The following is a 20,252-nucleotide window of genomic DNA, read 5'->3' as shown; positions in this document are numbered from 1 at the left end:
GAGGAAATTCCAGACAGTTACTAATGTTCAAGTCAGGGACACCTGACTGCCACTTCGTTTTAGTCCCAATGATAAGCCAACCACAGTGTAGAAAATATATCTCTCACAGTTAATAAGATGTTCTTTAGGTCACATAAACTGCTGATAGGACTTCAAAAACCCTCAGCTCTCTAGCCACTACATGGCACATTCTACTTAGATTACATAAGAAATATTTGGCCTGACAAAGACTGAAAACATTACATGACAGAACACTGTCTTTGATGTTTCAGAAGAAAAATACTGCTAGGAAGCACTGGCTAGCTCCTTTTTAAAACCACAAAAAACATTCACACAGAAGGAGCTTTCATTACAGATATTATATAACCACTTTAGTTTCCATACACATTGAGTTACATCATATACAACTCAATTTTTTTTTTTTTTTTTTGAGACAGGGTCTCACTTTGTCACCCAGGCTGGAGTGCAGTGGTATGATCTCGGCTTACTGCAATCTCCACCTCCCTGGTCCAAGTGATTCTCATATCTCAGCCTCCTGAGTAGCTGGGACTACAGGTGTGTGCCACCACACCTGGATAATTTTCGTATTTTTCGTAGAGGCAGGGTTTCACCATGTTGGTCAGGCTGGTCTCGAACTGGCCTCAAATGATCCACTGGCCTCAGTCTCCCAAGACGCTGGGATTACAGGTGTGACAGTGACCCCCCTGACTGAAAATTATTTTAGTAATTCTGATAAAATAAAATAAAATAATTTTCAATTAAATTACATTTCTGAAACAGGCTAAATTCCACTACGATTAAAGCCATGCATTGCAGGTAGACTTACTAGATCTGAGCGATCAATTTCTGGTCCTGCATACCAAATCCCAAAATATTAAGAGGCAAAACATACTGTAAACAGTTAAATAGTTTAACTTCCACTAAGCAACAGTTTTCTCCACTGAAACATCAAGATAGTGACAATATTAACTTGAATTTAGCACATAGTTTTCCCTGTTAGAGTAAGTAGATAACAACACACTCCGTTTATATGATGTTTCAGATCCCTGTACAAGATTTAAATCTCTGTGATCTCATTTTACCTTCGAGTCAATGATCCTATGAGATGGGAAATCATTTAGGTTTAGGCATATAAAATGGCTGGATTTGACAATTTTTGACCCCAAACTCAGCAACTGTGAGTGGTTTTTCTAACAGGATTATCCCCATCTTAGAGACAGGCTAACTTTAGCAAGGCCACGACTACCCGTCGGGGCAGAGTTTCCCTCATTCAACAGCCCCATGTTCCTTCTACAAGATCACACTGTTTCTTTTAACACACTGCATGCGTCACTTTGAAAATTCTTTGCTGGGCACAGAAGTTCACACCTGTAATCCCTGCACTTTGGGAGGCCAGGCCAGGCAGATCACTTGAGGTCAGGAGGTTGAGACCAGCCTGGCCAACATGGTGAAACCCCATCTCTACTAAAAAAAAAAAAAAAAATCAGCTGGGTGTGGTGGCACGTGACTGTAATCAGAGCTACTCAGGAGGCTGAGGCAGGAGAATTGCTTGAACCCGGGAGGCGGAGGTTGCAATGAGCCAAGATTGTGCCACTAAACTCCAGCCTGGGGGACAGAGTGAGACTATGTCTCAAAAAAAAAACAAAAAAAAAAAAAAAAAGGAAGAAAATTCTTCATTGCTCATATACTTATACGTCAGATTATTACAATTTCAGTATATTTAAAAATCACAGAGAGCCAAATAAGGTAGCCAAGAGAGAAGAAAATGATAAATTGTCCACACAAGCTCTCTAATCCAAGTTAAAAATAAGCAAAGTAAGGTATGGGAGTATAAAATAACAAAAACATTTTAAAGCATTTTAAAAAGTGGTATATTATAATCATCTTCTTGTAATTATTAATTTTAGTATCTTAACATGCCACCAAATTCAATTCTTCCTGAATGGAGAAGGATAAACTTTTAAAAATTCTGGATCATTACTGGGCAAGTATTTTACTGGAAAGAGAAAATTTTTTATGAGTCAAATAAAATGTATGACTGTCAAAAATATTTACAAACTATGTTTAACATGTGTTGTTTAAAAATAAAATAGGCTTCACATCGTCTAGGGCAAACCTTCATTTTAGCGGGGCAGAAACCTAGGCCTGAGAAAATAAGTGGCTTGACTGTCTAACATATGTTTAAGAAAGGGCCAGATTTGCCAGGAGCGGTGGCTCCCACGCCTGTAATCCCAGCACTTTCAGAGGCTGAGGCTGGCGGATCACGAGGTCAGGAGATCGAGACCATCCTGGCGAACACGGTGAAACCCTGTCTCTACTAAAAATACAAAAAAATTAGCCGGGTGTGGTGGCAGGTGCCTGTAGTCCCAGCTTCTCGGGAGGCTGAGGCAGGAGAATGGCGGGAACCCGGGAGGTGGAGTTTGCAGTGAGCCGAGATAGCGCCACTGCACTCCAGCCTGGGCGACAGAGTGAGACTACATCTCAAAAAAAAAAATAAATAAATAAAGGGCCAGATTTATAAGAAAATGTTTACAGTGAAAGTGTTTAAACAAATACATTCTGATCCTGAAAAAAAAAATCCATTTTACACAGAATGAAGCAGTAGCGTATTCTAACCTGATTTCCCAACAATTCAGAGCCTCAACGAAATTGTCACTTTGGTTTGAATTTCTAGTGCCAAGATTGTTCGTTATTTTACGTATAAAGTTTGCTAAAGTCTTTCTTTTGCTTCCTGTAACAGTACCTTTAAGGTCATTGTCTGGATCTAGAATCTCACTGAAATTTTCTGCATGAGATAAGAATCTGGCCAAAGGTATTTTACATGGATATTAAGATGTGCCAAAAGACTAGTAATCTGGATTTTCTGAACATAATTTAAGTACCAAAACTGTTGAAAGGGAAAATAGATTCCTGATGGAGTTGGAGAGGATATACACATTCGTTAACTGTTAGACGGCTACGATGGTCCTGGGAGCAAGGATGCCCACCATACTGAGGACGGTGATCACAACACCCAAGCATAAATTATCTTGGACATTTCTTATTAATAACAGGTAAAGCTTAGCAGTTAAAAAATCCTGTGGTCCTTTAGCAATATTCAACGTATATCCTAGACCAAACAATCATTATTTTAAAATTAATATTTCAAAAATTAAGCCAGAATTCCTTAATCGAAACTTTAGGTATCAATGATATAATTTTGTGTGCTAGTTCATCAGAAAAGCAATTCATGATATTTAGTGGAGAGCCATTATAACCCTTTGTACATTTGTTCGAGCCCAAAATATTAAAATAACAAAATAGTAAAAAATATATATATATATCCCAAAGGGTCAATTAAGAATGAACTTCAGTATACCACCGCCACCACAATTTTCAATGTTAATCCCAATGCCCGTACGCTAATTTACCAGTGATTTTGGTTTTTTTTTTTTTAACTTACATGCACAGCATGCAGACCCTCTTTCTAAGTCCATGCATGCGAATTAAATGTTCCAGTCCAATGCTCAAGAAGCCTAAGTCTGTAAAGCTTACCAGAAATGACCCCTGCAGTCAACGTGGCAGCAACCGGTGACTGCCTCTTACTCACTCTGGCAAGAAATCTAAACAGTAAGCCATCCCGGGCCATGGCAAACAGAATTCGGGGTAAAGGGAACATAGAGCCCAGAAGACTAGAACAGAAAAATTCAAAATTCACACATGAGTTATTTTAAGGATTATTCTAGACAGGTACGCACAGGTAAAGACTGGACACACGAAAATGCAGAACCAAAAAAATTCAAAATAGGAAACATTCACAAAAAAAGTGACTGAACTTCTTGTAAATCAAAACAGAAAACCACCTAGCTTTGTATTTTTAACGCAGAGTCCTTGACGAAAAAGATCCCCCGTTTCTTAAGAAAAGTCAACTCTCTCTCACCTGCCACCGCACCCGATGACAAAGTAGCAATTATTGGTGTCTTCGTTTTGGAATTGATTTGAGCTAGACATTTGAAAAGCAACCCATCCTCCGCCATAGCATAGATTACACGAGGCATTGGGAAAATGGATCCAAGAAGACTGAATAAAAAGCAAACACATGCAGTATGGCAAACATTCATGCAAGATTACATCCCCGAACGGAAATAAAATTGTATAATATTCAGCATGACAGTTGTAATTACAAAGTCATATTATTTATATTAATAATTATGTCACATTGTTTTTAAATGCACTATGATAGGGCATTTAAAAAAATTTGCTAATATTTACCATTGTGCTATTCATTATTCTGTTACAGATAAGTAGTACCCAGCAAAATTACCAGACTTAAAACAATATTGCAAGGAATTTGTATGTACCCACAATTATTACCAAATTAAAACTAAGTAATTAAGACTTAACCAAACCAATATTATTAAGACATTTTTAGCAGCAACAACTTAGAAAATAAAATTATTAATTTGATATGTAATTAAAGAAAAGACTAAGTAATTTTATTTCATAAGCAATAGTTGCAACCTTTATTCAATAATGATGTATTTTTTGCATTTATTGTACCAGTATTTTTTCTCACACACCCTGATATTGGATCAAGTTAGTAATAATCCCCAGCATCATAAGATAATCAAGGTAGAAAAAGGCAAAGAAGATCAATTTACGTAAATGTAGTATACAGAGGGGACCACAATGAAAAGTTAGCAACTGAAGATTAGTAAGACAGTTTTTGCTTGAGATGCTCGGAATTACTTTTGTCTACTAGCTGCACCATGGCACACATTACTTAGTTGTGAAAAATAACCATGTAAGAGAAAACAAAAAAAAGTATTTTATTTAAAAATCCTTCTTATTTATTTATTTTATTTGCAACAGGGTCTCACTCTGTCACCCAGGCTGGAATGCAGTAGTACAGTCATAGCTCACTGTGCCCTGAAGCTCCTGGGCTCAAGCGAGCCTCCCACCTCAGTCTCTCAAGTAACTGCGACTGGGACTAAAGGCACATGTCACCTGCTCAGCTAATTGATTGAATTTTTTGAGGAGACCAAGCCTTGCTATGTTGCCCAGGCTGGTCCTGAACTCTTTGCCTTAAGTGATCCTCCCGCCTCGGTGTCCCAAAGTACTGGGACTACAAGAGTGAACCACTATGCCTGGCCCTTCTTTATCTTTAATAAGGCTCTGTTGAGCTTGGCCACAGATGAATCTTTGCCCATCCCTTCTAAGGCCATGGGGGCGTGGTATCTTCAGAATTCAGACTTTGGAAATTACTTGAAGCTATTCAAAATAAACCTCAAGGCCAGGTGTGGTGGCTCATGCCTGTAACCCCAACACTTTGGGAGGCTGAGGTGGGAGGATCGCTTGAGCCCAGAAGTTCAAGACCAGCCTGGGGAACTTAGCGAGACCTCGTCTCTGTAAAAAATAAAAAATTAACCAGGTGTGGTGTTACGTGCCTGTATCCTAGCTACTCAGGAGGCTGAGCTGGGGAGATCACCTGAACCCAGGAGTTCGAGCCTCAGTGAACTATGATCATGCTCCGCACTTCAGCCTGCTTGACAGAGCGAGACCCTGTCTCAAATAAATAAACCTCAACACTAGCAGATGGCTGAGAAACCAAGAGCGTCTAATTGCTACTTAATATTGTCTTAATGATATGTAATTAAAGAAAAGACTATCTGTAGGAAGTTCAAATTTCAGTTTAAAATTTTACATGAAATTTCCTCTATTCTTGAAGGTACTTTCTTATTACATAGAAAATAAAAGGGAGTTTGAAGGGGAAAAATAAAGCTAGGCTGGTGAATTACACTAAAAGACTTCTTTTTCTAGTTTCAGACTTTTAGAAGCTTATTTTCAGTTAAAAAATTACTAATCTGGTAAAAAGGATTAATTTTCTCTTTGCAAGACTCTTCCACTGTATGACATGATAAAAAACGAGAATGAAATATCTTACGCATAATCATATGTTAATTGAAATGAGGGCAGCTCAGGAAACCTGGGAAATGAGTTCTAAAGTATTCAAACAAGCAGCTACTGAGAATCTGAAAACTTGGGATTCAATGACCCTTTTCTCTTCACATATTTATATGAATTGTCACCATTTATTTAAGAATGATAATTTCTATTTCCAGACCAACTGCACTCTGATTGGTGCTAAGAAAAAGTCTCCATGTTTCACAATAAAAAGCACACTATATTTTTAAAAGACAGAGCATAAGTGTTCACTCACATAGGCTCAGTATTACTCAAACAGAGTGTAGCAAACGCAAGGTCTGTACATACATTCTCAGATGTCTAAAGAACTACTAGTATCACCAAAGCCAATGGAGAAACATTTTAGGACAAGAATCCTGAAGTTTCATAATGCCTATATACATGACTATGTGCCACAGATACGTGTGTGTGTGTGTGTGTGTGTGTGTATCAATGCCACATATATTTCTACTGAAGCCTGGACCATCACTGTCTTCAAAAACTGACTCTGAACTAACAGCAGGGGAGTTTATCCTTTAAGATTTTTATCTGGAAATTCGGAGCAAGCTAATCAATAAATACAAAGTTGCACAATATTTTGTTTCTATTAGGATACTTTTTAAATAGACAAAAGCAAATTTTTAGACACTGACTACTTTGTAGAATCCCAAACAGCCCCTGCCCCAAAGGCCACGCAATGTACCTTGTTGACAAGGCGCAGAGAGAACCAGCTGCCACAACGTATTTGGCAGGACCCCATCCCACATATTCAAATGCTACCGGAAGGGGGCTTTTTTCATCGAGGAGGTAGTAAGGCATCATAAGTGTTAAAGCTGCAGAGACCCCAAAATAGGCCATAAAGCAAACAAGCAAAGACGTCACAATTCCAATGGGAATAGCTCTCTGGGGATTCCGAACTTCTTCACCTAAGGAAATATAAACAAAAGATGTGTATGCTTAATAAAACATTCATAGGTAAAGAAACTAAATTGTGCAAAATTCTTCCTTTCCTCCAGGGTAATTCTTCTCTGTTTTTGTCCCTTTCCTTTTCTTATCTTGGTCCATCTATTTTATTTTATTTTACTTTATTTTATTTTTTTGAGACAGAGTCTTGCTCTGTTGCCCAAGTTGGAGTGCAGTGGCGTGATCTTGGCTCATGGCAACCTCTGCTTCCCAGGTTCAAGCAAATCTCTTGCTTCAGCCTCCTGAGTAGCTGGGACCACAGGTGTGCGCCACCACACCTGGCTAATTTTTGTATTTTAGGAGAGATGGTTTGCACCATGTTGGCCAATCTAGTCTCTAATTCCCGACCTCAAGTAATTCCTGGCCTCAAGTGATCCACTCTCCTCAACGTCACAAAGGATTGGGATTACAGGTGTGAGCCACTGCGCCCGGCCGATCCATCTGTTTTACACGAAATTTCCTCTATTCTTGAAGGTACTTTCTTATTACATAAAAAACCAATTCCCAGAGGGAGAAAAGGAGAAGTCATGCCAGTCAGTTTCCTATCTCCAGGAAAGAAAAAAACCAACCAATCAACCAAAATCCATAACATATCAGCACTGTTAAGTGTTTAGAGACAGAATAGCAGTCTTAATCCATTTGGAAAATGATTCATCTACAGAGATTAAATGACTGCCGTGCCATTCCGTAGGCCTTTAAATATGAAGGCTTCAGATGACGTTATTTCATCTATTTGTATGAAGTTCTAATTTCAATTTAAAAAACAGTATACTTTGTACACTAATGAGATTGAATACTCAAAACGTGGTCAATTGTACGGCCATACCAAGATATAAAAATAGAGGAGACATTTAGAGAGTGACTCTGGCATGATGATGATGTTGTATAAGATAACACAGAAAGAACAGGCACAATATTTTTTCTCCCACTAACGAAGAGACCATTTAAGAACATGATCATCATGTATGGCCCACGTGACAGCACTTCTGGACAGAAGGTTAGGGATGGTAATAATGACTAACATTTATAAAGTAATCCAACAGCTTGCAAAGTATTTTTCATATGCATTATTTTAGGGAATCTTCCTACTATCTGAGGAATAGGAATTGCTCTCCGAAACTTACCAACTGGAAACCAAGGGCAGAGAGGTGCATTCTTTCTTTTTATCATTAGCAGCACGTGTCACAGCTGGGTCTGGAACTAGTGCCCTTCTTATCCCAAATCCGTCTCTCTTTCCTGGACCCTCTGCTGCCACACACGGGTACTCGTGCACGACAAGGAACACCCATTCTTCTACACTGAGCCAAGACACTGCTCTTACCAGTTGTTGCAATGCAGTCAAATCCCACAAAGGCATAAAAGCAAGTTGCAGCACCAGCCAACATTCCTGTAAAGCCATAAGGCATAAAGCCACCAGCCCCATAGATACTTGTTCCGTTTTCAGAAGGTGGCTCTCTAAGAAAGAGAACAAACACAGCGGAAAGTCACTTTGACAGAAAACTCTCCTTCCGGTAACTTGTCTCAGACTATATCCTTGGAAGGTGGTTGTGCTTATCAGCTCTTTGAAGCTGATATACATAAAACTAAAACCTTACTCTCTTCACCTTGTGCTACAGAATGTGGTGGTGCCCCTAACAATGGTACCTAAAAATGACCCTCCTGCATCACTGACACCCAATTACAGGCTGACTGACAGCATATGTAGAAGCCCCAGACCAGCTCCAGCTGAACCCACAGCCAGGGAGGACGTTGAGAGCAGAGACTCCACATATGAGCCATGCTCTGGGACGACAAAGACCAGAAACCTCCTCTTCTCATGGATGCTTATACTTAGGAGAATCCATTCTTCAACTCATAAAGCATCAAGTACGGCAGAGTACATGTCTCTAACAATCCCTAACGAGACATTTAAAAACATGAAACAAAACATCCTTGTCTTGATTGATAATAATGAAACTGAATATTTTATTATATGTTAAAAAAACTATGTAAGTTTATAGGATACCAATTTTTTCCCTTATTGGAAAGACTAAACAACATATATCAAGAAAAACATACAGGTGTACCTCATGCCATGCAATAGGTATTTTTGTAATCTTATGTCTGTTTGTGCAACTAAAAACATTCTCCAAAAAACAAGGTCTAAAGATTACTAAAGCATTAAAAGAATACAATAAAACTGAATGGTGGTCCTGAAGGAAGAACTAAAGGATGCAGGAGTCAAAAATACTCGTTGTTATTTAGCAGTGGCAAACTGCTAGGGGGAAAGATCAAGTTTTCCCAATGGTTAGGATCTTCCCTTGCTCTTCCCCTAAACCCGGAGCAGAGCTTGAGGCTCAGCAGGTGCATGGGTTCACAGAGTTGCTCCATAGGGAGCACACCTATACCTTTAAGTTTGAAGGGAGTCTGGGAAGAGTGGTCTTGGAATGGAACAGCCTCTCAGAAGGGTCTCAGAAGCAAGAAATTTGAGAACCATTGCTCTAGAAGAAAACTCACATATGCCCTCTGGTATGGTTTGGCTATGTCCCCATCCAATCTCATCTTGGATTGCCGTTCCCACAATTCCCACGTGTTGTGGGAGGGACCCAGTGGGAGGTGGTGAATCATGGGGGCAGGTCCTTGCTGTTCTTGTGATGGTGAGTGGGTCTCACAAGATCTGATGGTTTTATAAGGGAAAGTTTCCCCGCACAAGTTCTCTCCCCTTGTCTGCCGCCAGGTAAGACATGCCTTTTACCTTCTGCCACGATTATGAGGCCTCCCCTGCCATGTGGAATTGTGAGTCCATTAAACCTCTTTTGCCTTATAAATTACCCAGTCTTAGGTATATCTTTATTAGCAGAGTAAAAATGACCTAATATACCCACTTAAAATATTGTCTTAAACAAGAAGGAGAAAAAAAAAATCTCAAATATTCTACCTGGCACTTGCTGATATATTTTTGAGAAACTCTTCACTAATCTTCCAGTTTGCCACATTTCCTTTCACAAATCCAGCAACCATCACAAACAGAAGGACCAGAATATTAATAGCTGTGAAGACTTTATTTACCCAAGCAGACTCTTTTACTCCAAAAGACAAAAGACCTATGGAAGAAGAAAGGGCATTTCCATGTTTATTTATCTTTAGGAAAGGCAATGGCATTTTGAGGCAAATACAGGGCTGTAGGATATTCTTTCACCAGTATTCATATCTTTAATTTCCATCTATCCACTTCTACTGCTAGTTCTTACTCATTAGTTAATTACCTAATCCTGAAAGGTCTTCTGAATGCAACCAACTCAATTTTGGAGGCAGGTCGTGCTCATAGAAGACACCACACTTTCTAAGAAACATAAATCTAGTAACTTTGGCCATCTTTGCCAATGATAGGTAAAGTAACATCTAATTGCAAGGTAAATGGCTGCAAACTATTTTTGCTTTTTTTGAGACAGAGTCTCGCTCAGTTTCCCTGGCTGAAGTGCAGTGGTATTATCTCGGCTCACTGCAACCTCTGCCACCTGTGCTCAAACAAGTCTCCCACTCAGCCACCTGAGTAGCTGGGAATACAGGTGTGTGCCACCATATCCGGCTAATTTTTGTATTTTTTGTAGGGTTGCGACTTTGCCATGTTGGCCAGGCTAGTCTCGAACTCCAGACCTCAAGTGATCCGCCTGTCTCAGCCTCCCAAAGTGCTGGGATTACAGGCACTTAAGCCACAACAACCGGCCCAGTTGTGAACTTTTTAAAAGTAAACGCTAAAACATATATCTGCCATGCACACAAAATACATAAACAAAGATAATTCTTCAACTGTGCCAACAAAGTACTTTGTTAAACCTATTCTCATTTTAATACTTTATATTCTGATTGTAAAAGTGATCAATTTCCTATTCAAGTACTTTGAAGACACAGAAAAAAAACAAAGAAGATCAACCATGCTTTTCCCTCCCAAGTTTTGTACACACACACAAACACACACATACACACACACTCTTCTGTGCCAGTAAATATATAATCTCATTTTTAACAGCTGCATAATCTTAGACTATATTGAGGTACTGCACTTTTAATTCATCCCTTATTTATAGACAATTAGATCACTCTTTGTTTGTTACAATTATAAATAGCACTGACATAATAATTCTTTTATAACTATCTTTCTACACTTTCCATTTACTTCTTTACAATAATTTTCGGCAAGGTAATACTGCATCAAAGGTCTGTACTATTGGTTCCTATTATCAAAATATTCTCTGGAAAGTTTGGCTCAATTTAAAGGGTCTGTTTTTTCTATTAGGGTATTCTATTCATAATGATCGATATGGTTTGGCTGTGTTCCCACCCAAATCTCATCTTGAATTGTAACTCCCATGTGTATAAGCAGGATTGCAGGTAAGAATGAGACTCAAAATAGAAAACGTGGCCAGGCATGGTGGCTCACGCCCGTAATCCCAGCACTTTGGGAGGCTGAGGTGAGGGGATCACTTGAGGTCAGGAGTTTGAGACCACCCTAGGCAACATGGTGAAACCGTGTCTCTACTAAAAATACAAAAATTAGCCAGGTGTGGTGGCCGGCACCTGTAGTCCCAGTACTCGGGAGGCTGAGGCAGAAGAATTGCTTGAACCCGGGAGACAGAGGTTGTAGTACCACTGCGCTCCAGTCTGAGTGACACAGTCAGACTCCATCTCAAAAAAAAAAAAGAAAAAATGTTTACACAGTTAAAGCAAATATAAGGAGACAGAGCAGGGATTAGCTATGCCTATGAAATAAAACTGACCACCATGTGAGTACTTACTAGGAACCAGATGAGAAGGCTGAAGGGGGCAGACACTGATGCCTCCTTTTATGTATGAGCAAACTGAGTGAGGGGAAGATTATATAAATTGTTCTATGTTCTAAAGGCAGTGAGTGGCACAGCAATCTGTTTGAAATCTGGTTATTCGAAATCCTGTGCCTCTTAAAACCACTATGCTACCATACTGACAAAAACTGAAAAATCCTAGTACTAAGTATGTTTGTCTATATAATGTCAACATTACAAAATGACAGGTGATTTGAACTTGCTTCCTTTACAACCAAAGGCCTACGTTATATAGATGAAGGCATGTCAGAAAAACAGAATTTGTTCTAGAAATTGCAAATATCCCTAGTTGTATGTAGTAAGATGAAACAATGCCAAGAAAGTATACATTCCTCCTTACTGAAACCACCGCTATTCCTGCAAACCTGCAATTAATTATTAAAAAAATCAATGTCCTCATCCTATTATTTAGTGTGTGCCAGGTGCCATTTACTCAGAAGCGCTATTTTTACCACTGCACACAATTTAGACTTAGGTTAAAATGTGATTCCAGCTAGTGATAAACCCCACAGATGTCTAACAGTAACATAAATGTATAAATATACTGACCTGGTCTTGGGAACTCAGGCCCCAAATTCAGAAGTAACCTATTTTCCTGAGACAAATAGTGTGGTTCATCCTGGGGAGAGGCATAACTGGTTTTCTTACCTGCTAGAAGTAATATAAGGCACACAGCAAAAAAATCAGGATATTCTGCAAGACCGGTGTAATTCATTCTGAAGTATGTCCTCAAAAACTGACCAATCTGTTTGCTAAGAAGTTCATCAAAGGTGCCACTCCAAGCTCTTGCAACACTTGACGTACCTTCCCAAAACGGAACAGAGGATACGAAGTCACTGGGGGCAAATTAACATAGCATTGTTTGCTACTCTATTACAGGATAAATATGAGTTCACAAAAGATTGAAAATTTTAATCACATATACAGTATCTGGATATTTATAATCATGCAATAGTCATCAAATGTTCAAATCCATAACTGTGGAATGTGGTAACTTTATTTGCAATAAAGAATTGTAACTAAAAAAGTCTGCAAGTCCATTAAGAGGCATAGTCAAAGATGAAGCAAAAATCACAGAATTGTGTGGCTGGGTGCCGTGGCTCACATCTGCAATCCCAGCACTTTGGGAGACCAAGGTGAGTGGATCATCTGAGGTCAGGAGTTCGAGACCAGCTTGGTCAACATGGTGAAACCCCATCTTTACTAAAAATGCAAAAAATTAGCCAGGCATGGTGGCAGGTGCCTGTAATCCCAGCTACTCAGGAGAATCGCTTGAACCCTGGAGGCGGAGGTTGCAGTGAGCCGAGTTCACGCCACCGCACTTCAGCCTGGGTGACAGAGTGAGACTGTCTTAAAAACACCCCAGGAAATTCTGTAATTAGGAGGAGACATTTTAGAGATGACAAAAATGAGACACACAGACATCAAGTGATGTACCCAACACCTACAACTGAACCTAAGGGCTGTGACACAGGGCTGCGAATTCTTCCATTCCACACGTTTGACTTCTTTTTGAAACATACCTATCACATATGATAAAATGAGATTCCAGCCAGTGATGAAGGCCCACAGCTCTCCCACAGTCACATAGGTATACAAATACGCAGACCCCGTCTTGGGGACACGGGCCCCAAATTCAGCATAGCAGAGGCCAGCCATCACCGAAGCCAGGGCGGCAATGAGGAAGGATACCACGATGCTGGGGCCCGAGTCTGCCTTGGCCACCTCCCCAGCGAGGACGTAAACCCCAGCACCAAGGGTGCTTCCAACGCCCAGGGCAATGAGGTCCATGGTGGATAAGCAGCGGCATAATTTAGTGTCTTCTAGATTGTCCAGGGTCACGATTTTTCTCCGGATCAGACATCGGGCAAAGGTCAGCGCGGCTCTGCAGGGAATCATTCTGACGTCTGATGAAGGCAACCTGAGCGGAAGGGAGGAGGTTAGAAGCTGATCTGGAATCATCATCCCTCCCTTTGGTGACCCAGCTTCCAGGCACAATTAGAGCGAGGCTGTGTGTGCGTTTCGCTTGTTAGAAGAGATGCAGTGACCCAGAGCAGTCAGAAGGAAGGTTTAATAACCAGAGCCTCAAATTTCCTGCAGTTCAATTTCCTGTAGATACATGTCCGTTTATAAGAGACTGCAATAAATGGCTTATGTGGCAAGCAAAGGAATATAGCAGCCTTGGGTGATTAAAAAGATTTGCCATTCTTGTTCTCATATTATAATTTCGTGTTTTTGTTTTTGTTTGGAGACAGGATCTCACTCTGTTGCCCAGGCTGGAGGGCAGTGGCACAATCTTGGCTCACTGCAGCCTCAACCTCCTGGGCTCAAACAGTCCTCCCATCTCAGCCTCTGGAGTAGCTCAGCCTCGGGATTATGGGTGTGAGCCACCATGTCCAAGCTAAAAATTTTCAAAGGATATGCTGATAGAAATATGTTTCAGAGATGGCTAATTTCGTTCTCCACTACAAGGAAGGGAGTGAATTGCCTCATCTTTTAGGTTCTGTCCATCTGTACTTCAACTATCCATTTAACTCAGGTTCTTTTTTTTTTTTTTTTTTTTTTGACAGGGTCTCACTCTGTCAGCCAGGCTGGAGTGCAGTAGCATGAACATAGCTCACTGAAGTCTCAACTTCCTGGGCTCAATCAATCCTCCTGCCTTAGTCTACTGAGTAGCTGGGTCCACAGGCATGTGCCACCATGCTCAGGTAACTTTTTTATTTTCTGTAGAGATGGGGTCTCACTATGTTGCCCATGCTGGTCTTGAATTCATGGGCTCATGCAATCCTACCTCCTTGGCCTCCCAAAGTGCTGGGATTACAGGCATGAACCACCATGCCTGGCCCAGATTTTTCAGGCCTTACTAAATCCCAGGAATTGTGCTGAGAATATGTGTAGAATGATGTCTTACACAGATAGGGTCTCTAGCCTTACAGGACTTAGCTATCGTCTAAAAGCACATAAAAACTTAATCATTTCGTATTCTCCGGATTTATCAAGCATGTGTGAGCTTCTCTGTTTTCATTTTAAATAATGAATGTGAAGCAAATGTGAACTTTTAGAATTTTTTAAAAATCACCTCTCAAAGTCTGCTGAAATCTAAAACTGCCATTCAACCATGCTTTAAGTATGAATTTGTACTAAAATACACAAGCTTATTATATTTCAGATTTCTAAATAAATAAGTCCAAAGTCCATGCCAAATATTATTCTACGTTCTTTTAAAAATGGAATGAATAAAGTAGACAAAAAGTCACACTCCCCACCTCCTGCAAGCCTAAACAATCTAACACTGAAAAAGCATCAGGTTACAAAACAAGATAAGAATATTAGTTAAGAAAAAATACATAGGCATATATTACAGTAAAAAGGCTTAAAGCAAAACATATCAAAATATTAAGAGTAATTATATTTAGAAGATGGGTTCATCTCTGTATTTCATACATTATATTGCTAATACCTATTTCTAATTTGTCTCCAATGAATATGTACAACTTATATGCAAAAGAAATATTAAAAATGAAAGAGCTGTACATGCAATTGTCTACCAAAACATATAACTTAGCAGATTAGGAAATAACTGAGGAACATTATCCACACATCAATATAAATATAAATACAAGCCTCCAATAGTGAAAGCAGGTAAGTCAAAGAATATGAAGAAAAGCCTAAGGAGAAATTAAAAAATAGGTGACACATTCCTCGATGATAAAAATAAAACTTTTACACATCTTCAGTATCTTCTGTGCCACCCGACAGAGTGCCAAAGCGTGACACTTCACAAACGCTTGTGGGAAAATCTGCAAATATGTTGACACCTCCAGTTTTACCAATAGTCAGGTTTTCAAAGTCAAAACTATCAATACTTCCATAAATCAAATGTATATCAATTTCTACCACTGGCTAACCCTTAAATAGCCCGTTCTCATATAGATAGAAGATAAGCGTTCTGCTTAAAAAGAACTGAGAAGTAAAAAGTGGAAGTTACATAAAGGCCAACCGAGGGGGTCAGGAGGGATGGGAAAGGTAGTTACTAAATGCTGAGCTTCTGTAATATCTAAGCATTTTTATACAGAGATGCACAAAGACCAAGGATTAGGGACCACGGCCAACTGAAAAGTGCTCAGAAACAAAGACACACTGAAGTTCACTAATGATTTAAGATCACGTGAAAATGGGACATGTCATATACAACTTTGGGAACACAATTGATAAACAAAGTGCAGCATATCCATTTGTCATTTAACCAGATAAAACATGCCTATGGTGGAGGACTGAATTAACCTTGACTTTTATGAGTAAAAGACATAAATTCTACCACTATTGCATATTTAAAGAGAAAGGATCTGGAAGGAAGCAAGGAAAACCACGGAAAGATTCAGGGGCTAACAGGATTGTGGGTAAACTTTTTTCAAATCCTTTTTTCCTGGTACTATGATTATGATGTTATTTGTGAAATTTCTAAAGCATAAAAAGAAAAGAATAAGCAAGTCGACCAATAAACAAACCTCCTTTGAAAATGTTTTATTATTAAGTTACCCAAAATGAATAAATTAGTGATGGTCATCTCTTCAATATGAAATTGAATTTAATTCACTCCAGATTACACAGGAAGCAGGACTGCTTATAGAAATGCACAGCTTTAATCAGATAAGATATGATTTCTACTGATTCTTTCCTATTTTTTTTTCTTTTTTGGAGGGGTTGCGGGGAGGTCTGTGTAGGCAAAATACTTCTTTCCCATTAAAGATGAAAAATATTTTATGTGTAGTCAGGTTTTCTATGTTGCTCTGGGGAAAAAAGACAACGATCCCATTTGTCAAGCATTCATTTGCTTTTGAGTAATTAGAAAAGCATACGTCAGAAACTTCTCAGAACTGGCAGGTTACTCAATGTCCTCTGCAAACAATCTCAACTACGCACAGCCTGGTAAAACACGGATTGCAAAAGCCACAACACAGAACTAATTTTGTAGGACTATAATGGGATGGGAGAAAAGTAAGGAACAAACATATTGGGTCAATTTAATGAGTCACTATTAAACAAACATTTATTGAGTTCTAGCAGGTGTATCATGCAGTGCTTCGTAGACGACGAAAGTGAATCTCGTACTTTTGTAAAATACGCTTTTGTCGAGACACACTGATATACGAAAATAGTGTGGCAACAAGAGAATGAGAAAAAAATTTGTGTCTAATATTAGTGATATAATGTGGTATGTACATATTTTTGAAGTTTTTATAACTTATTCAACATTTAAAAAAAGATACGTTCCCTATGTGAAATGGTTATGACCATCTTACTCTCATTTTTACAGAGGACTTTCACTGCCCAAAAAAAAAATCCCTCCCACTTATACAACAAATACAAATGCAGAGATAAAATGCAGGGGTTTTGGAGGTGATTCCTTTACTCTGGAGGGCACAGACTTTGTTTTTCCAGGAGATGATCTGCACTGTTGGAACCACTGTCAGTTATTGCTACTGTGACCAAGGACTCATGTTTAATAAGAAACCTACATGCATGTAGTAGAAGAAAAATGATGCAGATTTTGGGAACAGGCCTGTACAAAACTCACACCCATATCCTTGGCCTTAGAATATAAGGCTCTAATCAATATCCCTATGAGGTCACAAGTGATTCTGGCAATCCCAGAAATATATATCTTTCTTCGATAAGCAAGTATTTTATTAATTACTGAGACAGTGGCGTCTCTTGAGGAAGACAAGTATGTGCATATTAGCTTAGATCAGAAAACAGAATTAGCGAAGGGAGGGCTGGAAGGAACTAGCAATATGCTGTGCTGCAGAAAAGTCTCTGAATGATTTTCATGAGCCCAATGATACATGTGGATCGTTCTTAGCCCCCACCCCCATTCTGCCCCAAACTTAAGTATGACCATTTCTAGGCACCTTATTCCTTGATAAAGCCCTATTAATTCTTGCCGAAAAGCTAAATTCCTTCCTCAGCAACTTGAAATTACCTCCTTCTAAAACTTCTTCAGCCCAGGCCATCAACTTGACAGCACAGAATTTTAGGTCTAGTAAATCCCTAACCCTGATGACATTAACAGAGCAAACTTCCTTTCAACGACCCCCAGAAATCTTTTCAAATCTGCCAATCATAGTCACAAGTTGATCCTGGATTCTCACTGTAGTTCAAAAGTTTGATGTTGCATTGAGTCACTTAGAAATCAATCTTTCCCTTCCTCCCCTAAGTAAAGGTTGACATTTCAAACTTAATCTTCTATATCAGTATCCCAGGCCCTGACAATAAATCTTACAGGAGAAACTAGCTGGCACAAGCCAGTGGGGCAGGTGTTCCAATAAACCCTCAACAAATTAGTTTGTCCAAATTATAACCAATTTTTTCTTTCTTCATTCCATTTGCTAGTTTCACGGTGAGACATCTGCTCTTTCTGTTTTAGGACTGATGGGAAAAAAAGTAATTACATCACATAGATAAGTAGGGATCTTTACTGCATTGTTTTTGCCCTAGATTTTTTTTTTTTTTTCAATCTACAACGTTAAAGTTCCGAGATAAATTTTCAAATTATAATGTGGGTTAAATAATGCAGTAAAGGGGAAAAGATATAGCCATAATACCATGGATTTATTGACTTTTATTGTTTTTGCTAAGTTTTGAGAGATTAATTTCTTTAAAAATTCATCAGAAGTATAATGTAGGATAAAAGACTATCACAAGTGGTAACTGTTCAGCCTTGATTAGCAAAAACAGAAACCACAAACCTTTGCATTCAACACTTAAGCCTGAATTTTTCTGGAAAAACAAAACACTCTACCATATTCACTTCACTTTTATTGGGTCTAAAACTTACCTTTTCTCCAAATCAAGTTTTCTGAACCATTTCTTCCTCCAGGGTTTTCTCCAGAGAAGTGCATGCGAGTGTAGACATAGGTAAAAACGAAAAACGCAACTGAAGCCACTACAAAGTTACAACCACTGTAGTAATAACATTGATATTTTCTCCCCTTTCATACCAAATCAGTACTGCCAGGAAGTTAGACTTAAAACATATTATTTCAAATTTTCTGATATAGAATCCAGACACAGGCAAGCATTTTTCCTAAAGACATTCAACAAATAAAGGGCTGATAGAGAATTCTGGGAAGTCTATGTAAAGACAGCTGGTGCTTCCAAATATGTGACTCCATTTCACTTTAGTAAAAGCAACATTACAGTGGGAATAAGGCATACGTAGTTAGCTCAAAGAGATGCAGAAAAAAAAATTAAATGAAGCATCCAACTTTTGTGTTTAGGCTTGGGGAACAGAAGCAGCAAAAACCGAAGAAGGCAAAGCCCTTGGCACCTTGGTAACCGGAGTCCCTGCCCAGTCAGCACTCTGCATTCCCGACCAGAGCTCGGTGGCAGGCTTGGGCACCAGGCGGATGCCCATGCCCACAAAGTCTTCAGCAATCTTTGGCTAGTATGTCACTGTGACTGCCAGTGGGTACAACCTGTTCCCTCTCCCCAAGCTGCTAGGACCTGTCACCTTCTATGTGCCATGGCAAACATGAGGAATGGCCCTTTCCTTAATTTTTTACCTTACCTGGGATTCCACCACTGCCTCCTACACTCCCCATAGCACTGTCTTCACACCCCCAAGCCACAGATCACTGGACCAGAGAGACACCTGACTCAGGGTTAAACAGTCAAAGGCTGGGAATGCTCAATTAGATGTTCTTAAAGCTCTTAAGCACAAAATAACCGAGTTGGTCAAATGGTCCAGTGCAGGCTGAAGTCACACACACTGGGGACCAGCTTGACAAGGTGCAGAAACCCACAAGCTGGCAGTAGAAGCCACACAGAGGGGACTGGGCACAGCGGTTCATGCCTGTAATCCCAGCACTTTGGGAGGCTTGAGGAGCACCTGAGGTCAGGAGTTTGAGATCAGCCTGACCAATATGGTGAAACCCCATCTCTACTAAAAATACAAAAATTAGCCAGGCATGGTATTGCGTGCCTGTAGTCCCAGCTACTCGGGAGGCTGAGGCAGAAGAATTGCTTGAACCCGGGAGGCAGAGGTTGCAGTGAGAACCGTGCCACTGCACTCCAGCCTGGGTGACAGAGCGAGACTCCATCTGAAAACAAATAAATAAATACAATAAGCCATACCATGGTCATTCAGAGTAGGGCAGAGTTGGGAAAGGCAGCTGCCCCAGCAGGGAGGCAGGGAAAGATGAGCCTGGGGAGCTTCTCTGTCCCCCCGGGCCTTGCTGCGCTTCTAATGCTGTGTGTGCGAGATTCCCTGACATGGTTTGGACACACCTCCTGTGCACTTCAGCTATTTAGAGTGGTCTCTGTTCCTTGAAACCAGAAGCTACTGGCGAAGGTCAAGATGGTACTAAGTGAGCCTGCTTCACCCCACTCTACTCCCACTGTCAACTCTTCCAATCTGCTACCTTCGGCCATTTCTGCTACATTTCCTGAGAATTCCTCTTCTTTCCAAAAGGTGGTTTCCATGGTAGAATAACTCAAATTTGT

The 20,252-nt window shown here is 39.8% G+C and overlaps 1 protein-coding gene across 24 annotated transcripts in view; it reads right to left on the bottom strand.

Moving 5' to 3' along the window:
* SLC7A2 (solute carrier family 7 member 2) overlaps nt 1-20,252 on the bottom strand; it is a 73,157-nt gene that overhangs the window by 13,407 nt on the left and 39,498 nt on the right. For 9 of the 24 annotated variants that reach the window (XM_005562670.5, XM_045397903.3, XM_005562669.5 and 6 more), the window contains 6 exons: nt 13,271-13,668; nt 12,396-12,551; nt 9,824-9,989; nt 8,228-8,361; nt 6,647-6,869; nt 3,920-4,059 (listed from right to left, as the gene is read on the bottom strand). In XM_005562670.5, coding sequence (XP_005562727.2) covers nt 3,920-4,059; nt 6,647-6,869; nt 8,228-8,361; nt 9,824-9,989; nt 12,396-12,551; nt 13,271-13,646 — 1,195 coding nt within the window. In that variant the 5' untranslated portion in view covers nt 13,647-13,668. Of the gene's footprint in view, nt 1-2,718; nt 4,060-6,646; nt 6,870-8,227; nt 8,362-9,823; nt 9,990-12,395; nt 12,552-13,270; nt 13,669-18,585; nt 19,132-20,252 lie in introns of those variants that run through there. The other 15 variants (XM_074000334.1, XM_074000337.1, XM_074000336.1 and 12 more) reach the window with 7 other exon arrangements.

This window comes from Macaca fascicularis, chromosome 8 (assembly GCF_037993035.2).
Source record: "Macaca fascicularis isolate 582-1 chromosome 8, T2T-MFA8v1.1".
Taxonomy (NCBI): Eukaryota; Metazoa; Chordata; class Mammalia; order Primates; family Cercopithecidae; genus Macaca; species Macaca fascicularis.
The sequence above is the reverse complement of the archived record's forward strand: the minus strand, read 5'-3'. Positions and strand labels throughout refer to the sequence as shown.